Source organism: Abramis brama (assembly GCF_963993115.1).
Source record: "Abramis brama genome assembly, chromosome: 9".
Lineage (NCBI taxonomy): Eukaryota > Metazoa > Chordata > Actinopteri > Cypriniformes > Leuciscidae > Abramis > Abramis brama.
In genome coordinates this window covers 12,814,170-12,838,364 of record NC_139971.1, presented here as the reverse complement: position 1 = coordinate 12,838,364, position 24,195 = coordinate 12,814,170, and the positions used below count along the sequence as shown (strand labels likewise).

The 24,195-nt window shown below is 39.8% G+C and overlaps 1 protein-coding gene across 1 annotated transcript in view; it reads right to left on the bottom strand.

The window, feature by feature from the left end:
• The window catches only part of syt9a (synaptotagmin IXa), an 89,304-nt gene extending 65,768 nt beyond the window's left edge, over nt 1-23,536 (bottom strand). The window contains exons 1-2 of the mRNA XM_084124752.1: nt 23,368-23,536; nt 7,236-7,680 (exon numbers count right to left, since the gene is read on the bottom strand). Of these exons, the coding sequence (XP_083980878.1) occupies nt 7,236-7,680; nt 23,368-23,515 (593 nt within the window). The 5' untranslated portion in view covers nt 23,516-23,536. The remainder of the gene's footprint in view (nt 1-7,235; nt 7,681-23,367) is intronic.
• Between the last annotated feature and the right edge of the window lie 659 nt (nt 23,537-24,195).

Below are 24,195 nucleotides of genomic sequence, written 5' to 3'. Positions count from 1 at the left end.
TAAGAAATCCTCGTCGAGCAACATGTAAAGCAAGCCTGTGATTTTATCTGTGTTAAACTATGATATCAGTTATTGATGTATTTTAAATGTCTACTTATTACTAGGCTTATTATTACTAGGCTTATTATACGTGTGCATTGAAGTTTCAAAATGTATCTAATATAATACTTGAATTGAATTAAATGTTTTGAATACCAGCATTAAATGATTGTTTTTATTATTATTTTACTGACTCGAAGTTGGCACTGTGCATGTAAAATACCCCAAGTAGCAGGTTTTATTTATGGGAGAAAAAAGGTCTGTCTACTGGCGCCAAGTAAGCCTATCTTTGGATAACTCTGTCTGTTTTTTAGACAATAACGAGTGAAAATAGGTTAGATACATTTGAGTAGGCCTGTTTTGTTAAAAATCGATAGCTGTAATGCTTCGGTGCAGAAGGAAGCCCGTGAGCCACGAAGGTAAGTTTACGTGCAGATTAGGCTAATTTCCGCCTATTAGACAGCCTAGTCACCTCATCGTTTTTTGTTCTGCTTCACTTATAGCTCTTAAACCTTTAAAATTGAGTTTAGGAAGATGTATGTAACCACAGTCGTTAGCTTTGGTTAACTATTGAAGCCTTTTCTCTTGTCAAAAGCTCAACGCGACCGCTGACTTTGTTTGCGTGCAGATTATTTCCGCCTATTTTAGACAGCCTAGTATTTTGGTATTGCATCACTCATATCTCTTAAACGTTTCAAATGGAGTTTAGGAAGATGTATGTAACCACAATCATTAGATTTGAATAGCTCTTAAAGCCTTATCTATGGAGCTAGAATTGTGTCTTTATTACATGCGAGAAAATAAATGATCTGAGAGAAAAAAAAAAGTTTGAGAGAAAAAGTTATCCCACTGATAGCAAAAAAGCATTTCATGAGAGAAAAAATTATATTTGAGAGAAAAAGTTTTCATACCAATAGCAAAAAATAATAATATTTGAGACTAAAAAAAGTTTTGAGAGAAAGTATTTTCTCATAGAACATAAAAAAATATAAATTTGAAATTTTTAAAATTATTTCTGAGAAAAAAATCTCTCTCAAAATACTTTGAAAAAAACTATATAACTATATATTTTTTTGCTATCAGTGTGAAATTATTTTCTCTAAAAAAAAAGTGTTTCTCTCAAAACGCTTTTCTTTGCTCTCGATGCAATTTCTTGCTCTTGTGTCAGGATTTTACTTTTGCTGTGAAAATTGTGTCATGGGCGGGGCCACGTTCCTATTGGCCAGTCGGGTGAGCATCGTCTTGTCTTGGGAGTCGAACTGAATCATTACACCACTGTTCGGTTCACCGGCATAGATGCCGCCTCTGCCTTAGTTGAGCATATAATACACAATATAATACACATTCATTCATGAATATGAGTGCTATTTTTTAATGTTTAATCTTCAGTGATGCTGAACTTGCTCAGCCAGCTACTCATCGAGTTGTGTGTGTCATCATCTTACCCATAGCCTACGCGTAGGAGCTTCAAAATCTAAGTTTTGTCCACCCCCACTAGGGTCCGAAAGTTTGTCGTTTTGTCGCTATGGTTACACACACACACACACACACACACACACACACACCGTTGGCGGTGCGCTCAAAGTCATCTGTCAGTTGTGCAGTTACCCAAAATCTCCTGAATGAAGTTAAAACCCATGTCACTGGATGAAATAAAATCGACTAGCAAAAATACAGGAGGCCGCCTTACAAACGAGTGTGTGGAGGATATTGTCATTTCGCCGTAAGGTTTTTTATTTTTTAAATAAGAGACGATCTAGGGCTGAAATGTGTTTTTTAAATCAAGTGATCAAAGTGCTCGTTGCCGCTGTGATCAGTGGCGCGGATTAAGACTTAGGTAAAGTTGGTTTATATTCGCACATTCGCGGACTTCCGCGTTCAATAACTCGTGAACTAAACGTTGTTCCTACACAAAACACCTATCACATATAACTACAGATCAAACACCAGAAGCTACAACATAATTTTCCTCAAAACGATCTTTCCTTCGCACTGGACAAAATACATTGATCTCTGCGCAGGCTGCTAAGAAGGGACCATCTGCAAAGTGCAAACCTGAAGGAAAGCTCGTTTTAAGAAGAAGATTTAAATATTAAAACAATGTTATTTGTGTAGTAACAATATTCAGCTCACGAGATATTGAACGCGGAACTCCGCGAATATGCGAATATAAAATCAACTTTACCCAAGTCGGATTAAGGTAGTGGACCTATGGTATAAGTTATTCAAATAGGCGAATCTATAGCCCCTTTCACACAGAGATTCCGGAAAATACACGGATAAAGTGACCCGGGATTTGACCCGGGTTCGTTTGATTTTGGTTCATTCACACTGCCAGTGATTTTCCGGAATCAGAGAGTGCGTTCACACACAACCCATAAAAATCCTGTAAAGACACGTGACATCGATGTGTCTTGAAAAGTTTGCTTATGAGCTGCGATTTCTCTCTCGAGAAACCACGCTTGTGCATTACGTGGCCTACCGTTTCACAGCTGGCGAACGATCGCGTTCACACAGAAGGCGCTCTGGCAATTTGCCGGCAATTTCCCGGGTTCAAAGCGCTGTGTGAAAGGGGCTTATGTATGTAGTCACACGAAAATTCATACGAAAATTCTTGGCACTGACAACATTAGGCTACATCTCATTAAATAACAACTTAAACCCCATGTAGCCTAGCCTACTATTTAAATCGATTGCTGGACATCGTAATGTTATTGTACATATATCTGATATTGATATTGCCCCTCCGTATATTCACCAGGCCCACCTATTAATGACGTTCTGTATCCGCCACTAGGGAAGGAAACGTGGAAGTTAAAATACTGAAATAAATACTGATAACATATTTTAAGCATGTAAGTGCTTTTATATATATATATATATACTGTATATATATTACCCCGAAGCCCCCTAGCATTTACTGTCCCCCCCAGGTTCAAAATTGCTCCTACGCCCCTGATCTTACCCAAACATTGGAGTGTCCGTGCTCAACTAAGGCAGAGGCGGCATCTATGCCGGTGAACCGAACAATGGTGTAATGATTCAGTTCGACTCCCAAGACAAGACGATGCTCACCCGACTGGCCAATAGGAACGTGGCCCCGCCCATGACACAATTTTCACAGCAAAAGCAAAATCCTGACACGAGAGCAAGAAATTGCATCGAGAGCAAAGAAAAGCATTTTGAGAGAAACACTTTTTTTTTTAGAGAAAATGTTTTCACACTGATAGCAAAAAATATATAGTTATATAGTTTTTTTCAAAGTATTTTGAGAGAGATTTTTTTTCTCAGAAATAATAAAAAAAATTTCAAATTTATATTTTTTGTATGTTCTATGAGAAAATACTTTCAAAAAATTTTTTAGTCTCAAATATTATTATTTTTTGCTATTGGTATGAAAACTTTTTCTCTCAAATATTCTTTTTTCTCTCATGAAATGCTTTTTTGCTATCAGTGTGATAACCTTTTCTCTCAAACTTTTTTTTTTCTCTCAGATCATTTATTTTCTCGCATGTAATAAAGAGACAATTCTATCTCCATACTTATCTCTTGTCAAAAGGCTCAACGCGACCGCAGACTTTGATGAACACTGCTTTACTTTCACTGCACTACTTTTTTAATTTCCTGAAAAATAATGGTTTTGGAGATACAAGGATTCCGCCCGACAGCGACGATAAGTAAACTGGAAAAGTTTCACAGTGATGTCTTCTAATTAAAAAAATGTCCCTATTCACCTGTAGTGTCTCGCCTTAATAAACCTGACTTTGTCGGTGCCCCTTATGTCAGCCCCGCACGACCCAGAGACCACACAGCAACCTTCATTGCTCGAAGCGTGAGGTCCGTTGCATTACAAAGTTCTTGTAGAACTTCTGGATCATGACCACCCTCGTGCAGGTCTTTCAGTGCCTTGGCCTGATGGACTTGCAACAATGCTATAGTGTGTATAGCAAAGGCGGCTTCCCCACAGGCCTGATAAGACGAGTGCTCACAGGCCCGAGAAGGGAGACATGGATTCCCCGTGAGGTGGAGATAGGGCACAGTTGCATAGCAACGGCCCATTCCACAGGGGAAATCGACGTGTCAAGGGTGATGAGGGGGGAAGAACTACTAGGTTTCGGCAGTAAAAGGTGCCGTCCGCGACTTAGTGAGCTCTTCAAGCACCTCTGGAAAGAAAGGCACCGGGGCGAGAACCAGCGCTAGAGAAACAGAGCTAGAGTGATTCCACACGAGCCCGATCCTCTCAGCGGCCCGTGAAAGCATAGCTGTCATTTCTGGGTCTAACTCGGACAATGCTATGGTTCCCGAAGGAGGCAGCACAGCAGAAACGTCATTCCCAAAAAAAGTTTGGCTCACCCTCCGATGTAGCGATTGACAATCAGTCGTCGGAGGGAGCCCCAAAGGGACGGGTACACACTTTTGAGATGGTCCAGCCCGTTCCAGAGGGAGCTCCACTGGCTGTGGAGTGCACAAGGGTTGAGGGTTTCTAGGGGGTTGGTTCCCTGAATGATGCACGTTCACCGTGATCATCAAATCACCCTCGCTACTGCGCGAAGTAACCCACTAAGAAGGATTAGGTTGATGCAGAGGCACAGGGACCCCACCTCTTTCGAGGTATTGGAGTCTCGACAGCAACTCCAAGATGGTCATTTTCCCACAGTGGGTTCATGACTCGAACGGCACCTCAGCATTCTTGATGCCCAGACACACGAGACAGCGAACGTTCCCATCCGCCGGTGCCAGGTAACGACCGCATCCAGAAACACACGGGTTGAATGTCATGTGGGCTCTTTTAGCGAATTCACTCTCTTACAGTGCTGAAGCAAACAGAGGAACAGCCGCAGCAACACAGATAGGGAATAGTGCAGCCTGTCGTGTGCTTTCAGCTCTTTGAAGGCACCCTCTTACCCTCTTGTCAGAACAGCTTATGTAGCTTATGTAGCACTCTTACACAGCGCACCTGACCAGCTGTGAGAACAGCCTTGTTGCTCAGTTAAACTGGCAGAAAGAACAATGAGGAAAATTGGCTCCGGTGCAGCACCGTAACACCAACACCGAAAAGGAGAGAGCTTCTTCCAGATGAGATGCTTCTTCAGAGATGACTTGTTGTCCTAGAAACACCGCTTTGTAGAGAGCAGAAGACATCAACTGCTCGGCTCCGAAGCAAAAAGCTCAGGAATGCGTTGCTTCTCATTATAACTCATTAGTTACACTCGCAGCAGATTGACCTCTCTAGCAAGATTCCTGTAACGTTGAGAGTGACCGACTGAAAGGGAACTCTGCTTCACTGAGTTTCACAATGTGCCTAGGAACACCTTTACACATGGCAATATTCCATTTATTGCATAACCTCATTAGGTATGTTTACATGCATTAATTTCCGTCAGTCAGAATGAATCCCTTTCGATTTCAGATTGCGCGCACGGCAGAGAGGGAGAGGGAGCGAGAGACCTTGCGTGTGTGTGCTAGCGTACGTGTGTGCCTCATGAAGCGCATGTAAGATAGAGAGCATCCTGATTGGCCTGTTTCGGTAAATCAACCAATCAATTGTCAGTGTTGGCGGGCTTTTATCTCTTCTCCCGAACCGAATTAATCAGTTCAGTGTAACTATAAACAGGAGCGCCATGGCAGAGGGAGAGTGCCCCAAAAATGAAATGATTCAGGATACCTCCCTGAAATGACTTTTTGCAGGTTGGGATGTCTGCAAATATAATAAATAAATAAATATAATAAATAAATATTCAGTCCACTGCCACTGACAAGTTTGTAAGATGTAAATAAATGTATGCACGCTCATAAGAATTGTCACGCATCATGACCAGGGTTTGAAATTAACACCCGCCAACCCACCAAATGCAGGTAAAAATCAACTGTGGCGGGTAACGCTGCCAAATCACTAGCCATTTTGGCCTGTTACTGTTTACTCACTTTGCTGGGGAAGTTTGTGTAAGGCAAATCTGTGCATATTTAGCACAAATACTCAACTCGTGAGTCATCATGATATATTAAATACAACGTATTGCGCAGAATCTGGCATATCTGGCTTACTTGAACATGCACGTCATTACGCAACAAATAACGGTGCGCTTGTTCATTTGCATTGAAGCAATAGCGAAGATTAAAAAGCATTTGGTCGAAGAACAGAACAGAATAGCGAAGAACAGAAAAGACATTGTTATTTCCCCCCCCAAAAAAATTATCTTCTTTGTACTGTATCAAACTTTCTATTCATCAAAGAATTTTGAAAAAAAAAATTGTACACAACTGTTTTCAACATTGATAATAATAATGAATGTTTCTCATATTAGAATGATTTCTGAAGGATCATGTGACACTGAAGACTGGAGTAATGATGCTGAAAATTCAGCTTTGATCATAGGAATAAATTACAGTTTAAAATATATTAAAATAGAAAACAGTCATTTTAAATTGTCATAATATTTCACAATATTACTGTTTTTTTTATTGTTTTTTTATCAAATAAATGCAGCCTTGGTGAGCAGAAGAGACTTCTTTTAAAAACATTAAAAAATCTTACTGACCCCAAACTTTTGAACGGTAATGTGTATATATATATATATATATATATATATAAGATTAACTATGTCACAGCTATATAAAAGCTGTGACGTAGTTAATCTTTTTTGCTTTTTTGGCTTGTAGAAGTTCTGAATGGCCGGTATCTTAAAAATGTAGTAGCCAAATTGGCCGGTGAGTGAAAAAGTTAATTTCAAATCCTGATCATGACACTGTGCAAGTGAGCAATGCTTTTTATTTAAACTAAGAAGATAGTCATATTCAAGCATTTAGATGCTTTTTTTTTTTTTTTTTTTTTTTTTTTTGGATTGATTGATTATTTCAAATCTACACCAAACCTTCTACAATTCATTCAGTTACAAAATCGAAAACAAAAGCAGTATGATTGATTCAAGAGACTTGATACTTCCTAATTCAGGAATGCTCTTGTCATTTTATGCTGTAATTTTAAAATGTGCAAGAAAACACTGCAAGCTGATGGGCCTGCCTTTAAATTGTCCAATTTTAAAGTGAAAACTGCATCTTTATGAGGTCAGTGTCCTCGATTGTAGAGACACTTAGTGATAAACTGATTAGAGACCAAATTGACCTCTCAGCCAGTTCTATTGTTGAGAGACTGATGTTTTTACCAGAATCCATTATATTATAGAAGGTTGAATTACCTGACACAGGTCGAGGAGGGATCTGTGATTTGCCTCTGCATGCGTGTGTTGCCATGGACACCATTTTCTTGAGTCTTAGATTCCACCTCCAGCGGAATATCAGGTGAAGTGTGGCTTATTTTGAGGGCTGCCTCAGGCACTGGCACTGCAGGAGGAGATCCTGGAACCGCCGGAGAGACTGGAGTGGGCGGCACTGTTGTCTCTTTTACCACTGAACATCGGGCATTATTCCGGCGATCGAGGGTGGCGTCCACCTCTGGACGCTGGGGTTGAAGGGGTGGAGGAGGAGGATAAGGAGGGTCTGGATGTCCCTCCTTGGTGCTTGGAGAGAGGCCTCGCTCGCGCCATGGAATCCAGCACAATTTCCATGAAACAAAGAGAGAGACGCCAAACAGGGCCAAGCCACAAGCGGTCACCACCAATGACAGCAGACTAATGGATATGTCTACGAAGAAAGAATTGAGTGCATACAAAAAGAGGGTGAGACAGAAATATAGGCCACATACATCTGTTAATTTTACACAAATGCTTTCTGGAACATGATGTATGGGATACTTAGACTTGTTCAGGTCCAAATAAGACTGCTTTAATAACTAGTATTTCAGTTCTGTTACATGCAGTTCAGATTTAAAGGATTAGTTCACCCCAAAATGAAAATTTCCTAATAATTTACTCACCCCAATGCCATCCAAGATATCCATGCCTTTCTTTCCTCAGTGGGAGAGAAATTATGTTTTTTGAGGAAAACATTTCTGAATTTTTCTTCTAACAATGGACTTCATTGGTTAACATCGTTTTTAAGTCCACATCAATGCAGTGTTTAAACGGGCTATACGCGATCACAGCTGAAGAAGAGGTTGTTATCTAGCGAAACGATAGGTCATTTTCAAAAAAAATAATTATAATTTATAGACTTTTTACCTATTTTACCTTTTTAAAACACAGTCTATAAATAAATAAAGATTGTAAATATTTATGTCTTGTGCCCTCGACATCGAGCCATTCTACTATCGCGGGTGCGAGGGCACGCGATTATATGATATTGCCTCAGTTTGGAGAGACGCTCGCGGGCTATCTCTCCCCTGGGATCACATTATCAGATGCATTTTCAGCGGTCAGGCTGGTACTGCGTTGTACACCATGTCCGTGTTAAAGGCATACCAGGTTGATCTTATGAAAGATTTAAACACAGCCTATCATCCAGACCGTGTTTGCTTGTCTGATTGGGATGTGTTTATTGCTGAGGAACTGATATTTATATATATATATATATTTATAAATATATATATATAATATTTTATATAATATAATTATATATGTATGTATTATACAGTGAGGAAAATAAGTATTTGAACACCCTTCTATTTTGCAAGTTCTCCCACTTGGAAATCATGGAGGGGTCTGAAATTGTCATCGTAGGTGCATGTCCACTGTGAGAGACATAATCTAAAAAAAAAAATCCAGAAATCACAATGTATGATTTTTTAACTATTTATTTGTATGATACATCTGCAAATAAGTATTTGAACACCTGAGAAAATCAATGTTAATATTTGGTACAGTAGCCTTTGTTTGCAATTACAGAGGTCAAACGTTTCCTGTAGTTTTTCACCAGGTTTGCACACACTGCAGGAGGGATTTTGGCCCACTCCTCCACACAGATCTTCTCTAGATCAGTCAGGTTTCTGGGCTGTCGCTGAGAAACACTGAGTTTGAGCTCCCTCCAAATATTCTCTATTGGGTTTAGGTCTGGAGACTGGCTAGGCCACGCCAGAACCTTGATATGCTTCTTACAGAGCCACTCCTTGGTTATCCTGGCTGTGTGCTTCGGGTCATTGTCATGTTGGAAGACCCAGCCTCGACCCATCTTCAATGCTCTAACTGAGGGAAGGAGGTTGTTCCCCAAAATCTCGCAATACATGGCCCCGGTCATCCTCTCCTTAAAGGTCCCGTTGCATGCGATTCCATGTTTCAAAGTTTAGTTAGTGTGTAATGTTGTTGTTAGAGTATAAATAATATCTGTAAAATTATAAAGCTCAAAGTTCAATGCCAAGCGAGATATTTTATTTAACAGAAGTTGACTACAAAAAACGGCTCGATTGGACTACACCCCTCTACTTCCTTCATTAGTGACATCACCAGAACCGTGTTTAGACTAACCTCCGCCCACAGGAACACAGGCGTATTGATGGCGAAATGTCAACAGACGGTTGATGTTTATCTATAATCAGATACCGCAAAAGTTTAATTCGAAGTTGTTAGTTTGCTCTGTCCATTTCACCACAGACTGTTTTTCTAACCTGGGATAATATCAAGCAGGCTTCTCTCAGCGTTTCATACTGACGAAGGGGGCAATTTCAACTATATTCCAGCAAGTGGTAAGTAGTGATTTAATATGGAAGTAGCGATCAACTTAACATCGTTTCTCTTAGTAGGATGAAAATAATCTTACTTAAACTGTGATTAATATACAGAAAGCGATCAAAGAACAATCCCTTTCCAATCGTCCAAGCTGTCAATCAATCACACAGCGCAAGTTTATCTGGACACTTGCCAAAACTCGTTATGAAATAAATGACGCTGTTACACTGCACAACGAAGCTCTTACTGTATTTATATGCCTCATGTTTGCATTGGTGAAATCATTAGTGAGTGCAGAAACTGCGTTGCAATGATAAGATCTTTTTTCACGCGATCAACAGACTGTCATCTGCTCAACGCTCACTGCAATTTTTTATGTGATTGAAATAGATCTAAATACTTAAAAAACTTCTCACGATTCGTTAATCCCGATAGTTGTAATAGTAAAAACGTATAATAGCTGTAATAGTAAAAGTTTTCCAGATAGTTCCACATGTAATGCCAGATATTTCATATGCAAGCATGTCAGCCAATCACAGCAGTGGGCGTTTACACTGAAGTCTCACAGCAGACACGCCCCTTCAAACAGAGTGTTCAAACCAGGGAATGAAATCAGGCTAGGAAATATGCCTTTTATTTCTAAATTATAACAATTTTTGATCTAAAAAACATACTAACATTATAAGGGCACCCCTGGAAACATGATAAAATAATAAAAATAATCCATGGAATGGGACCTTTAATACAGTGCAGTCGCCCTGTCCCATGTGCAGAAAAACACCCCCAAAGCATGATGCTACCACCCCCATGCTTTACAGTAGGGATGGTGTTCTTGGGATGGTACTCATCATTCTTCTTCCTCCAAACACGTTTAGTGGAATTATGACCAAAAAGTTCTATTTTGGTCTCATCTGACCACATGACTTTCTCCCATGACTCCTCTGGATCATCCAAATGGTCATTGGCAAACTTAAGACAGGCCTTGACATATGCTGGTTTAAGCAGGGGAACCTTCCGTGCCATGCATGATTTCAAACCATGACGTCTTAGTGTATTACCAACAGTAACCTTGGAAACGGTGGTCCCAGCTCTTTTCAGGTCATTGACCAGCTCCTCCCGTGTAGTTCTGGGCTGATTTCTCACCTTTCTTAGGATCATTGAGACCCCACGAGGTGAGATCTTGCATGGAGCCCCAGTCCGAGGGAGATTGACAGTCATGTTTAGCTTCTTCCATTTTCTAATGATTGCTCCAACAGTGGACCTTTTTTCACCAAGCTGCTTGGCAATTTCCCCGTAGCCCTTTCCAGCCTTGTGGAGGTGTACAATTTTGTCTCTAGTGTCTTTGGACAGCTCTTTGGTCGTTGCCATGTTAGTAGTTGGATTCTTACTGATTGTATGGGGTGGACAGGTGTCTTTATGCAGCTAACGACCTCAAACAGGTGCATCTAATTTAGGATAATAAATGGAGTGGAGGTGGACATTTTAAAGGCAGACTAACAGGTCTTTGAGGGTCAGAATTCTAGCTGATAGACAGGTGTTCAAATACTTATTTGCAGCTGTATCATACAAATAAATAGTTAAAAAATCATATATTGTGATTTCTGGATTTTTTTTTTTTTAGATTATGTCTCTCACAGTGGACATGCACCTACGATGACAATTTCAGACCCCTCCATGATTTCCAAGTGGGAGAACTTGCAAAATAGCAGGGTGTTCAAATACTTATTTTCCTCACTGTATATAATATAATATTGTCTGGCTGTTCTTCGGCCACATTTAATTCTGAGGAATTAAAGCTGCCTCCGAACACATCTCTCGTTATGATAAAACGTTTGGGAGGTTCTCGAGGTGGTGACTTGTGTGATGGTCGGATTACAGCTAGACTGCCCTCCTTGAGGATCTCCATGACGTTAACTCGTTCATGGGAAAACCTTATTCTTCGTGCATCTTTGTGCCCTTGACGTATTAAGACTATCATGGGTGCAGGGGTGTGTGGTTATACGATGATGGGTCAGTCTGAAGAGACATTTTCTTCTCTTCTTTTTGCTCATCGTCATTTTAGGAGGGTTCGAAAGCAGAGTGTAACGAGTTGCGCTCTCCCTCGAGAAAAACTGGGGACCTCCTCGTTGCACTCAGCAGCTGCATAATAGACCTAAGACAAAATCCTGAGGGTTGTTTTGTCCCAGGTCTGTGGGGGTGTGCCCCTACGGGACGAGACATGTAAATCAAACAGCTCCTACCTGACACCCTCACGAAACCACTGTACTTCCTCGCCACCTCTGGTGATTCGGGGAGCAGCGGTTTCCAGCGAAATGCTAGATGTTCTGTTGCTTTTCTGCTGTCATCCAGGACACGGAACATCTAACATCCCCTCAAAAGGAAGTGTTAAGTTGATACCACTCTCAGAGAGTCTGGCAGCGTGGAAACTTCTGCCAGGTTTTTCTGCTTGGGTATTAAGTACAGTACAAATAGGATAGAATCCAATTTATTAATTGTCCTCCACGTTTCAACGGTGTGGTATTCACTTCCGTGAGACCGGAACTGGCGCATGTACTGTCACAAGAGCTACAATCTCTGCTGAGCAAAGAGGCCATAGAACATGTTCCTCTTCCAGAGAGAGAGTCAGGCTATTACAGCAGATATTTCCTGGTCCCCAAGAAGGATGGGGGGTTGCGTCCAATCTTCGATCTTCGAGGCTTAAACCATACAGTTAAAGCATTCAAGTTCAAGATGTTAACTGTAAAGACGATCATGTCGTAAACTCAACATCACGTTTGATTTGTCATGATCCATCTGAAGGACGTATATTTTCATATAGAATATTGCCACAACACAGGAGGTTCCCAAGTTTGCTTTTGGGGGCAAAGCTTACCAATATTGGGTCCTTCCATTCGACCTAGCCATGTTATCTCTAGGGGGCTGAGGTCAACGCCAAGGGCGTACTCTCTCCCACCCTGAGGGTAACATGTTTGGGGTTAAATGGGACTCTGTCACCATCTGGCATAATTGTCTCCCGCTCGTGTCAGGACCAATTTTAACACCCTAAGCAACATCTAGCTAGGTCAGGACATTACATAGGCAGCTGCGTCCACAATGATTCCTCTGGGCCTTTTGCGCATGAGACCATGTCAGTTGTGGCTCAAAACAGGGGATTTCAACTACAATCCCCAAGGGCAAATAAAGGCAAGAACACTCGCTGAGTGCTTCATGTCCTTTCTAAAATCCATGTTTATGGTGAGTCACGCGCTGAACGCTTCGTGCACTTTCTAAAATCCATGTTTATGGTAAGGGTTACGCACTGCGGCTTCGTTCCCTTTCTATGTGGTTCAGACCCCGGTTCCTTGCTTTGGGTCCGACTTGGGAGGGTCATCAGCTCAATTGGCACATCAACTGCCTCAAGCTGATGACTGTATTTCTGGCCCTGAAATACTTTCTCCCTCAGTTGAGAGACTGTCATGTCCTAGTGCGGCACAGTGGCAGTCTCTTACATAAATCACCAGGGAGGTTTGTGCTCACGCAATCTGAACAGAATAGCGAGGCAGATCTTTCTCTGGGCCCAGTAAAAGTTCCTGTCACTCAGGGCAGTGTACATTTCAGGGCACCTGAATGTGGGAGCGGATTTACTGTCCAGACAGAAACTACCGATAGGGGAATGGAAACTCCACCCAGAAGTAGTCAAACAGATTTGGACCAGATTTTACGAAGTGGTGGTAGACCTCTTCGCCTCTTATCAGAAAGCGCAATGTTCCCTCTACTTCTCTCTGAGTCACCCAGCCCCTGGGTCTGGATGCGATGGCGCACACATGGCCCAGAATGTGCCTGTATGCGTTTCCTCCAGTTTCTATGCTCCCAGGAGTTCTAGCCAGAGTTTGGTTCTCCGAGATAATATCTCTCCTCAACGGCTCGCCATGGACGATTCCGGAGAGGAGGGACTTTCTGTTTCAGACGGAGGCCACGATATTCCATCCCAGGCCCAACCTCTGGAACCTTCATGTTTGGCCCCTGATGGGTACCAACTGAGGGACACTGGGCTTTCGCCTGACGTTATTGAGACCATTCTAAGTGCTAGGGATTCTTCCACTAGAAAGAGTTATGCCAACAAATGGAGTGTCTTTGAAAGGTGTTGTACATAATGCAGATCCGGTCAACTGCCAGATTGCTTCAGTTCTGGATTTTCTGCAGGAAAAATTAACAACAGGCACATGCCCCGCCACTCTCAAGGTTTATTTGGCCGCTCTTTTGGCTTGCCACGCCTTGGTTTACAGGGTGCCACTCGGGAGACATCCTCTGCTCGCTTGTTTCATTTGTGCCAGACGACTGAGGCCTCCCGTAAAAAACAATATCCCATCATGGGACTTAGCAGTAGTCCTAGAAGGGTCTGGTTGAGACTCCTTTTGAAACTCTAGAATCAGCGTCTGACAAACTTCTGACTCTAAAGATGTTTTTTTCTTATGGCAATAACTTCTTTGAAAGGAATTGGGGATATGCAGGCTCTGTCGATCTCGCCATCCTGCTTGGACTTTGCCCCAGGAATGGTGAAAGTGATTTTGCATCCTCATCCTGATTACCTGCCTAAGGTGCCTTTTTCGACTGTACATCCTGTCACTCTTGAGGCCTTCTGCTCTCCGCCGTTCACGACGCCGTAACAGGAGAGATCTCATAGACTATGTCCAGTCCGTGCTCTTCAGGCCTACGTCCACCGCACTAGCCAGTGGCATAAGTCAGAGCGACTTTTTGCCTGTTATGGGGGCCACAACCGATGGCTGCTGCCACTAAGCAGACCATGTCACATTGGGTCAGGGATGCTATTGCTCTTGCCTATGAGGCGCGCGGCTAAGTTTCGCCAACGGGTCTAAGGGCTCACTTCACCAGAGGGGTCGCCTCCTCTGCTGCTTTGGCAAGAGGTGCCCCTTGCCCCTAGTTTGTTTGTGATGCGGCAGGTTGGTCCTCTCCGCACACATTCATAAGATTTTATAGTTTGGATGTTCATGCCACTCCGGGCTCTCATGTCCTTGAGTCGACATCACAAGCTAATGTCTAGGCCTTCTTGCGTTCTTGTGAAACACACCTGCACAACCGTGGGGGTCCAGACATGTTCAAGCATGGCGGCGTGGGTATTCTCGTTCCCAATGCGCTGAGCAGCGCAGCATCGATTGTAGCTTTTGAAAGGGAACGTCTCCGGTTACTTAACTGTAACCTTGTTCCCTGAGAAAGCGGAACGAGATGCTGCGCTACTTTGCCGTGCTGAAGATGTCCCAGGACTGCTCTTCAGACAAAATATCCTGACGATGCACCTGTGGCTCTTCTACTTATAGCCTCGTGTCGCGGGGGCGCGCTGATGACGTCACCGACCGAGGCTATATTACCTCCGGGTCAATTTCATTGACGTGTTATACACAATATTCACAGCTGGTCACGATAAAATATGTTCCCAATGCGCTGAGCAGCGCAGCATCTCGTTCCGCTTTCTCAGGGAACAAGGTTACAGTTAAGTAACCGGAGACGTTATTCATATACTATTCATATTCATATTCACTGAATACTATTACTATATATATAATAGCAAACAATACTATTTGAACTATCCTCCTACGTACGGTCGCATTGTAAACAAACGCCGGCGTGACCTTTCAACGTGATGACGTAGTTCCCTGTCCGTTTGTTGATCAGCTCAATCCGAACTATTGAAGGTAAAAAGTCTATAAATTATATATTTTTTTTAAATGACCTATCGTTTCGCTAGATAACAACCTCTTCTTCAGCTGTGTTCGCGTACAGCCCGTTTAAACACTTCAAAGACTTTTGAAACTGCATTGATTTGGACTTAAAAACGATGGTAACCAATGAAGTCCATTGTTAGAAGAAAAATCCAGAAATGTTTTCCTCAAAAAACATAATTTCTCTCCCACTGAGGAAAGAATGACATGGATATCTTGGATGGCATTGGGGTGAGTAAATTATTAGGAAATTTTCATTTTGGGGTGAACTAATCCTTTAATACAAATTTGTTTGTCACTACCAACATTTTTCAAGAATGAATTTGGTTGCAGAATGCAGTTGTCACTGTTATAAGAAAGTCTATGTGTACACAAAAGAATGGACATAATTTTCTGCATTGTCTAAGTGGCAACTGAAATTCCATAAAAAGTGCAACAATGCCATTTAATAGAAATCAAATTATATAATACATATCACACTTGGTGCAGTTCAATATTCAATAAATGAAACTAAATATTATCACAAAGCATTTTCACACTATTGGTTTTGCATTTTTAATCTATATGAATCTCTGTGAATTCTTTGAACGTCTCATAGAGTCAACAGGCTTCAATGGGAGTCTATAACAGATACCAGTAACACTGATTTCAATAGATTATGGTTCATTGGAAATGTGCTTTAAACACATAGGTAGAGCTTAGGAGAAACATTGAATTCTTAAAAACAATCTTAGGATCATATATTTTGCAAATGCTGACAGAAATTGCAAATATTAAATGAAGTATATCATCAAAAAAACAGCAAATTGGCTCCATTCGTTCACAGCCATTCAGTCTGAAGATGTTTGAGTAGCAGCTCAAAATTCAAAGAATAATTTAATGGACTTCAAGTTAGAGGCTACATGTCTCCAGTCATTTTCCTCAAACCTCAAACTACCTTTTCCTCAAACCTCTCATATAGACACTACAATATAATATTCTTTAAAACACCTGCTTTAAAGCACCTGCTTTACTTTGATATGTAATGTCTTTCAGTATATACAGTTTCCTTGTTCCGATTTCCAAAAAAAAATAAAAAGCTCCCTAGCTTCCTACATCAAACTAACCATATTCAGCACACTGTATTCCCGAGACACCTAACTGAATGCCTATTCTAAGCCACTGCCATTTAAAACATTGGATATTGTCACTGTGATGATTGGCCTTAACCACCAGTGACTCTAATGAAATCCATTAACTTTAATTAAAATCAGGAACTTCAGTTAATTAGCAGTGAGCAGTAAAAAAGGGAACCCTCACACAGTTCATTCAAAGCATATGACATGTTTAATTAGGATGGACAAAACTGGTTTAATGAACTCCATAGTGGTGTAGCCAAGGGTTGGACAGTTTGGACAGGATCACCAATTGGACAGTCAAGCCCCCTTAATAATTGTCTTGAGGAAGTTCAGGGGTGTATAAATCCCCAAATATTATTCTCTAGGCCACAACACCCTGACACAATCTGAAAAAAAGATTTTATAATTTTATTGAAAGTAGACAAAAGAGTAATTACACAGCAAAAAATAAATAAATATATTTGTAATTGTCATAAGTCAAAATGCACATTAGAGTATAGGGCAGGGGGGAAAGCACCCAGACATGGGAACAAGGACATGTAAAGCAGACTGCTTTTGGTCATTATCCAGAAATATTTGACTGATCAATGTCATGACTGACCAATCATAATTAAGTATTCCAGAGATATGATTAATATATTATAAATATACTGTACTGTATGTTTCCAGCTGCAGGCCTCACAGTGCTTCTAGACATTTTCCCAGCTTTCACCCCATTAGCTACGGCCCTGACAGAACCCTTTAACAAATGCTCCAAGTCCCACAATCACAAAGGAAAAAGCAAAAAATATTTTTTGAGGTGTGATACATACAGGTGTGTGTATATGTATGTATATATGTATATATATATATATATATATATATATATATATATATATATATATATATATATATCTCACACACACTCACACAGTACTGTGCAAACGTCTTAGGCACTTTCAAAATGCACACACAAAATGGTTTTAAAGGGGACCAATTATGCACAATTCACTTTTGCATGCTGTTTGGACATAAATGTGTGTTGGCAGTGTGTGTACACAAACACCCAAAAGTGATAAAAATCCACTCACTCCTTTTTTATTAATCCCCATAAATCATAAGCAGTGTCTCCCAACGACCTGTTTTCAGAATGCGGCTTTAGTAACGTCACTAAAGCCACAGGCCCTGCCCACGAGTGTTGACAGACACTGCCGTTTTAACATAGACCCGCCCTGATCGAGTTCACAGCGAGTTGCACACATCCGCCATTGCTGCACTGACGAGAATGTCTCCCAAGCGTTGTAGGTGTTGTGTGGCTGGATGTATTAATCCACATAGCTCTCTCTATTTACTCCCGAAATCTGAGGCAGCCGCTGAAGACGAGGTGGAATTATTTTGTAAAAAAAAAAAAAATGCTCATAAAATAAAATTTTTATGTACTTACGCACTTCTTATATATGTTTACTCAGCTCTTACGGTGATTTTCTGGAGTAAAACTGACGCTTCATCTTTTGTGTGATGTACAAACTTTATTTTTGATGTAAACTCAATAGTATATTTTCCGAATACAGTCCAACAATCAAGTCCAAAACAGCAGACTTGTAGGCTATTAATAGTGGATACATACAAGCAGATGACAAATACGTTATAACCGTAATTAAACTAAACTATACCTGTTCCATCTCCATACAGCACTCTGACTCTGTAAGCATTATTGTCAGACTCTGGGTCGAAATGAACACCGTTACTGAGAGTTTCTGATATTATCATCATTCTGAGATGAAATTGTCCTGAGACTGAGCACGAAACTCATGAAGCTCCGCCCCCTGTGCCGTGCAGCAGCAGCTTATTCGCATTTAAATGGCACACACTAAAACAGCGTGTTTTTCTGAGCACCAAAATGTGACAATTTAAACATGCTGTAAAAAATGATTTGTTGGGTATGTTGGGTAAAACTTCACATACACACTCTGGGGACATCAGAGACTTATTTTACATCTTGTGAAAAGGGGCATAATAGGTCCCCTTTAAGCCAATTGCTTATATATTTTGCTGTAGTGTGTCAGTAGGAAATATCAGTTTACATTTACAAACATTGCTTTTGCCAGCCTTTAATTGTAATAATCCAGTGCGATTTTTGTATGCACAAGGAGTCTGACAACAGCCAGTATGCTCCACACGGAGATCTCATCTCACCATCGAGTCTGTCTGTGATTACATTAAGATTTATATTAGCATATTGTTTATAATGGATTGATTGAGGAATACTAAGAAACCCACTACTGCTGTGAGTCTCCTTCTATGAAATGATGCTCTGGCTGGAAAACAGATACTCCACATAATGTATTTTTACTGGTGGCATACAATAATAATCTTTAATGGGTCTCTTGCTACTTGTTCCACATTTATTAGTGGTTTGACCGTCAGGTACATGAGGAACCTGGGAAATCTGATCATGGGTTCCAAATGTTGAAGAAAATGGGGCATATACCATGCTGTCTGTCTTATTCCCATTAAAAAGCTGTCTGGTTGTTTCCTACCATAAATATCTTATATCGAATACTGAGTATTTAAGATAATTCTGAGACAGCCAATATCTGCGATGAACAGTTGATCAAAATACCTGGGTGTAACTTTCTTAAACCTGTTTTGGAATGATTGTGGAGAAAAGGACATTATCTAATGAAATTACAAATCATGAACAAAAACAGTATTATTAAAATGCTTTTATGACATTGTACCGTGGATTTATATAGAAAATAAAATGTACTTTTAAATAGCAAGCTATATTTGCTACAGTTCAAAATGCACAACCAGGGCAGTCTTAATATTTCGAAGAAACAGATTATCCAGTTAAAAAGCAATGTTGAACATGTTGAAAGAAGAAAACATTAATTACCAGTACTTTACAGTACTGTTCAGTTACAGTACAGTTCTTAGTGTCATAGTATGATATTGTCACGTTATGTTCCTTTTTAGTTCTGACTCTAATTTGTTTTCATTCATCACGTGTTTATTTTTCTTTTGTTTTCCTGCCACTATATAATTCACCGTGGACACTAATCATCACAGCTGTTCGTCTTTTAGTTAATTGTCTCTGTGTATTTAAGTTCCTGCCTCTGTTATGGTCTTTGTCGATTGTTGTCTGTGCATTGGCACACTGTCACGCATGTTTGTCTGTTATTCTTTCTTTATCATCGTCTTTGTCTTCCTTGGATCAGCGCATTACAGATATATTTATGTGTATTTTAAGGTTAAATGTGTCAAACGTTGTGCCCAAAATATAATCTTAAATAAAATAGAGGTTTAATAAATTATCAAGAAAACATGTATTATCAGTTACCCGTGTCAGCAATCCAGTAGCACTGGGCCTGTCTTGTCATCTGTGCTATTTAAATCACCAAATTACATATTTATTGAAGGAAAAACAGTTCACAATTTAGAATAATAGAGAGTCATTAATAGATAACTAGAAAGTAATGCCGGACAAATGAGTAGTACTACATTAACCCTTCAGCTATTACTACTAACTATTATGGAAAAAAAGAATTATAAAGGTTTACCAATATTAATTATCAATTACAACATTAACATGTGACTGAAATGTGAGCAATGGCCATGTTCAGAGTAAAAGAGATAATTGATCATGGCCCAGACACGTTAATGTTGTGAATAGTAATTAATTGGTAATTCGTCATAATTGGTCATAGTTATTAATATACTAATTGTTAATGAGTATGATCTCATTCAGAAATGATCTCAAATAGTAATTATTACCTAATACAGAACTGTCTCAGTCCTAAATTTGCTATTACTAACCGATTAGTAGATTTATATATAATAGTAGTAGGAAGTGTAAATGTAGTACTACTCATTTGCATAGTTACACCTGTTAATGATTGACCATTATTTTAAAGTGACAAACAAATAGTGCTATTTTACTCTTGTTTTTTTGTTTGTTTTTTCATTATTATTTTTTTTATATATATATTGATATTAATAGTTTGTAATTATGTTTCATGCCATCATTACATCATAATATCCCACAGAGAACCCATGGAATAATAATAATAATAATAATAATAATAATAATAATAATAATAAAGAACCTGTATACATTTTGAAACTATTTTAGCTCAATTAAAATGTTGCATTATGGAACCATGGCATTTGTATGGCAACTAGATAATGATACACCTGGACCTTAATGCTTTTTTGTTTTTCCCCCTTCCTCTTCTTTTATATCGCAGCAGAAACAGCAGCTGCCACACTCTATTTGATTTGAGCTGTCCCTGTTGAGCAGAGTCCTCTAAAGCAGCCTAAGTCATTTCAGTCAACTGAATGTGTCAGTTACACTTCAAAGTGAAAGCTCCACAATGGCTCATATCTAGTAACCCATAGAAACATTCCAACACACAAAGAGCTTCAAAGAGCTCTATAGCTGAGATTCCCACTGCACTGCAGCTGCCTGTACGAAAGCATTTGTGTTATTATTTTTTTTAGGTTTTAAATAATAATAATGCAGCAAACATATCTATACATTTTAAAAATGCTGTTTGCAGTTACTTAACACATGTAACATTATACTTGCAGGTTTTGATCATTTGAAAAATGATCCTAAACCCCTAAAAAAGTGCAATATCATAAAAGTACTAGGCGGTCAATCACCCTTCCTATCTTGTTACATGCCAAAGCGGTTATGCTAGATCATCTGACCCCATTCCACAGCTTTCTGCAAAGTGGGATTGAGAAGATGAAATGGGATTTCCAATAAGAGGTTAATAAAGCGATGGAACTCCAGCCTGCGGTCTTTCATGCTGCAGCCCTTTCGCTGAACCAAAAACCGAGCTGAAGAATACCAAATGTTAGTTATGCCTATAGCATTTTCATAAGAAGGGGGGGGGGGGGGGGAGAGCTCTAAACATACTGAATCATTGCAAAATCACAAAAACACTGCACTTGCTATTTAATATGGGCCCCTTGTGTAATCAAGTCTCTTCCAAAAAAATAAATAATAATAATTCTATATCCTCCAAATGAAATAACAATGTTAACATGGCATTCAAAGAAAGGCGACCATTCCGGCACAGTGAGATGCTAGATAATTATTGTTTTGCCTCTTTCTTTTCACTCTGGCTTCATGCTGCTGATTATTTAATTATAGTTTACACAGCTACTTGGTCTAAATGTCCTGAACTCCCATGGAGAAAAAAACTTTTGCTGCAAGACTGGTCAAATGGATATCCAAGCTATTGAAGATTTTTGGTAAATAACTTAGCCCTCTACCGCACACTTCATAGACTGTAAAACATATGGATGTTGTGTCCATGACGTCACCCGTAGGTTTCTGAAGAGCATTTCTGAAGGCCAAAGTGGGTGGAGCCGGCCATCGCCATCTTGGCAGCGCATCACCACGCGTCACTCCCAGATAACCGAAAATGGGCAAAGAGACGGGATTAGGTGAGGTGACGTGACAGCTAACAGACAGCAAACAAACGGCTAGTAGTGACAGCAGCGGCAATCCACCTGACACTCAAGCCCCTAATTATGCATAACTTTAAGACTTAATATAATTTAAACAGATGAGTTATAAAAAAAATCACCCCTCTCACAGGTGTCATGAAGGGCAAAATTAACTATATAGACCAAAACCACTTTTTGTACCACGCTGTAAACATTTTTTTTCTGCTGTAAAGTTGGGCATACAGTATTAACATGGGGGGTCAATGGGACTAACTCTCTTTTGGAGCCTGTCTCTAGCGGCCAGTCGATGAATTGCAGTTTAAGTCACTTCCGTGTTGGATTCTGTCTTTTTAAGAGAACATTCTCTTTTCTTTTTTTTTTCTTTTTTTGTAAAAAGAAGACCTTAGTTTAGCCAATACATGTTTAGTCACACCCTGTGCTGTGCATTGTGTCTTAATCTTAGTTCATCTACACAATAAATTATGTGAAGTAACAGATGCCACATTTGAATCAAATGCAACAATTATCATCTTGGACAATGTGGCTTCAGCTATAATGTAGTAGGCTATCTAAAGAATAATAATAACAATAAAAATAAAATAAAAAAACTGATGAAACGTGGTAAATGTGTGTTGAGTCAGGCTATCCCAAGGGACATGGCATTAAGAGAATGGATTTTAATAAGGACTGGATTGGTGTGAAGCTTTAAAGGGCTCATCATGCTACCACCACATTTCCAATAATCTCTCATAGCTACAAGTCAAAGTGTGTATACTCTGCTGAGGTATTACTCAATTTCGGTTTTGGCATGTTTACTCATTTAGAATTATTATTATTACTATTATTATTATTATTACCGGTATTAAGTTATTTAAAAGGATAAAGATAAAGCTGAGCCAAGTGTTTCGATTAAGGACTCAATTGTGATTGTTCATGGATCAAACCTACAACCTTTTGGCACCCAGTGATTCATCCATGTCATAAGGAACAGGGGGGGATTTGCTATGAATTCCTATAAAGATCAGGTAAGAATGAAATAAGGTCCTGCTGCATTAACTGCAAATAAATAAATATATAATATATATAAACGATTTATTTATTAGAACATTAATCGTAGGCTATTTAATTATCCTTATAATTCGTTCCAAATCATGAGAGAAATTCCATTAGCATTTCTTTAGAATTTCTGACAAAAGTATTTGATTCTATACACCAAACTCAACAGACACCGACACATAACGTCAAGTAGCCTAAGATATAACATGAATGTGGTCGACATTCCTCAAGCGTGATCACGCTGGGGGATGATTTGTAATAAATTGTTGAGCAACAAGTCAATACTGAATCAAATGAAAAAGAAAGAAAGAAAAAAAAGAAAAGAAAAAAAAAATAGCCTGGATATGAAGTTGAGATGGTATTTTAGTGTATTAACCTTGTTCGTGATGCTGAGGGGGAAAAGCGCATGCAACCGTTTTGTACAGAAGTGTCGCCTACCTGAGTCCGAATACCTCGGCCTGGCAAGGTCTCGAAAATAATAAATGAAATCCAAACAGTTTTCGTTCTGAACCTCCCCTTTAGAACAAAGATCCGATAAGAGTTCTAGTGCTTTTTGACAAATCTCGTCCTCTCTGTCGACAGGCATTTCCCACCAGCATCCTTCTGGATTGTGGAGCTTCTAAAGCGCAATCCCCTCACAGAGAAACATCATCTCACGGACGGCATCTCGCTCTCGCTGACAAACCGAGCTCTTTTTAACGTGGAAAGTGTTTTGTTTTTTTAATATTATTATTATTCCCTTTCCCAGAATTCACTCGACACGGTGAAGTTCTTGCTTGACGTGAAGCCCAGTCGTGACGCAAATGGAGTCAAAAAACAAAAGCCACCGGTTGAATCTTCACACACACACACGCGCGAACTGAATTGTGAAGCTCAATGTCCACGAGCTTGTGCTGTGCTGAAGACAGTGCGCATGCTCACAGCCTGATCGAAACGTAATGTGTTTCTTGGTCCTTTAAACAGTCGTTTTACAGCTGAAGCTAAGAATCAGTGTCTACCACAAAACCAGTAAGTACACTTTTCATACAGCAAAACCTTGGTTTTACAGGAGTAACACTAACTAGAGTTACTTTGTGATACTTGGTATGCAACTTGTCATGATGCGATTTTAGTTTGGAACATCTTAAAGCCAATGAAAAGCCTGGCATATGTTATATCTTGGTATATTAGCTATGCCATACAGAGGTGGAACAAAGATCAATTACATGAATTTAAAGGATGAATATTGCAGATAACTGAAACAGATAAACAGATAATTAATGGTCA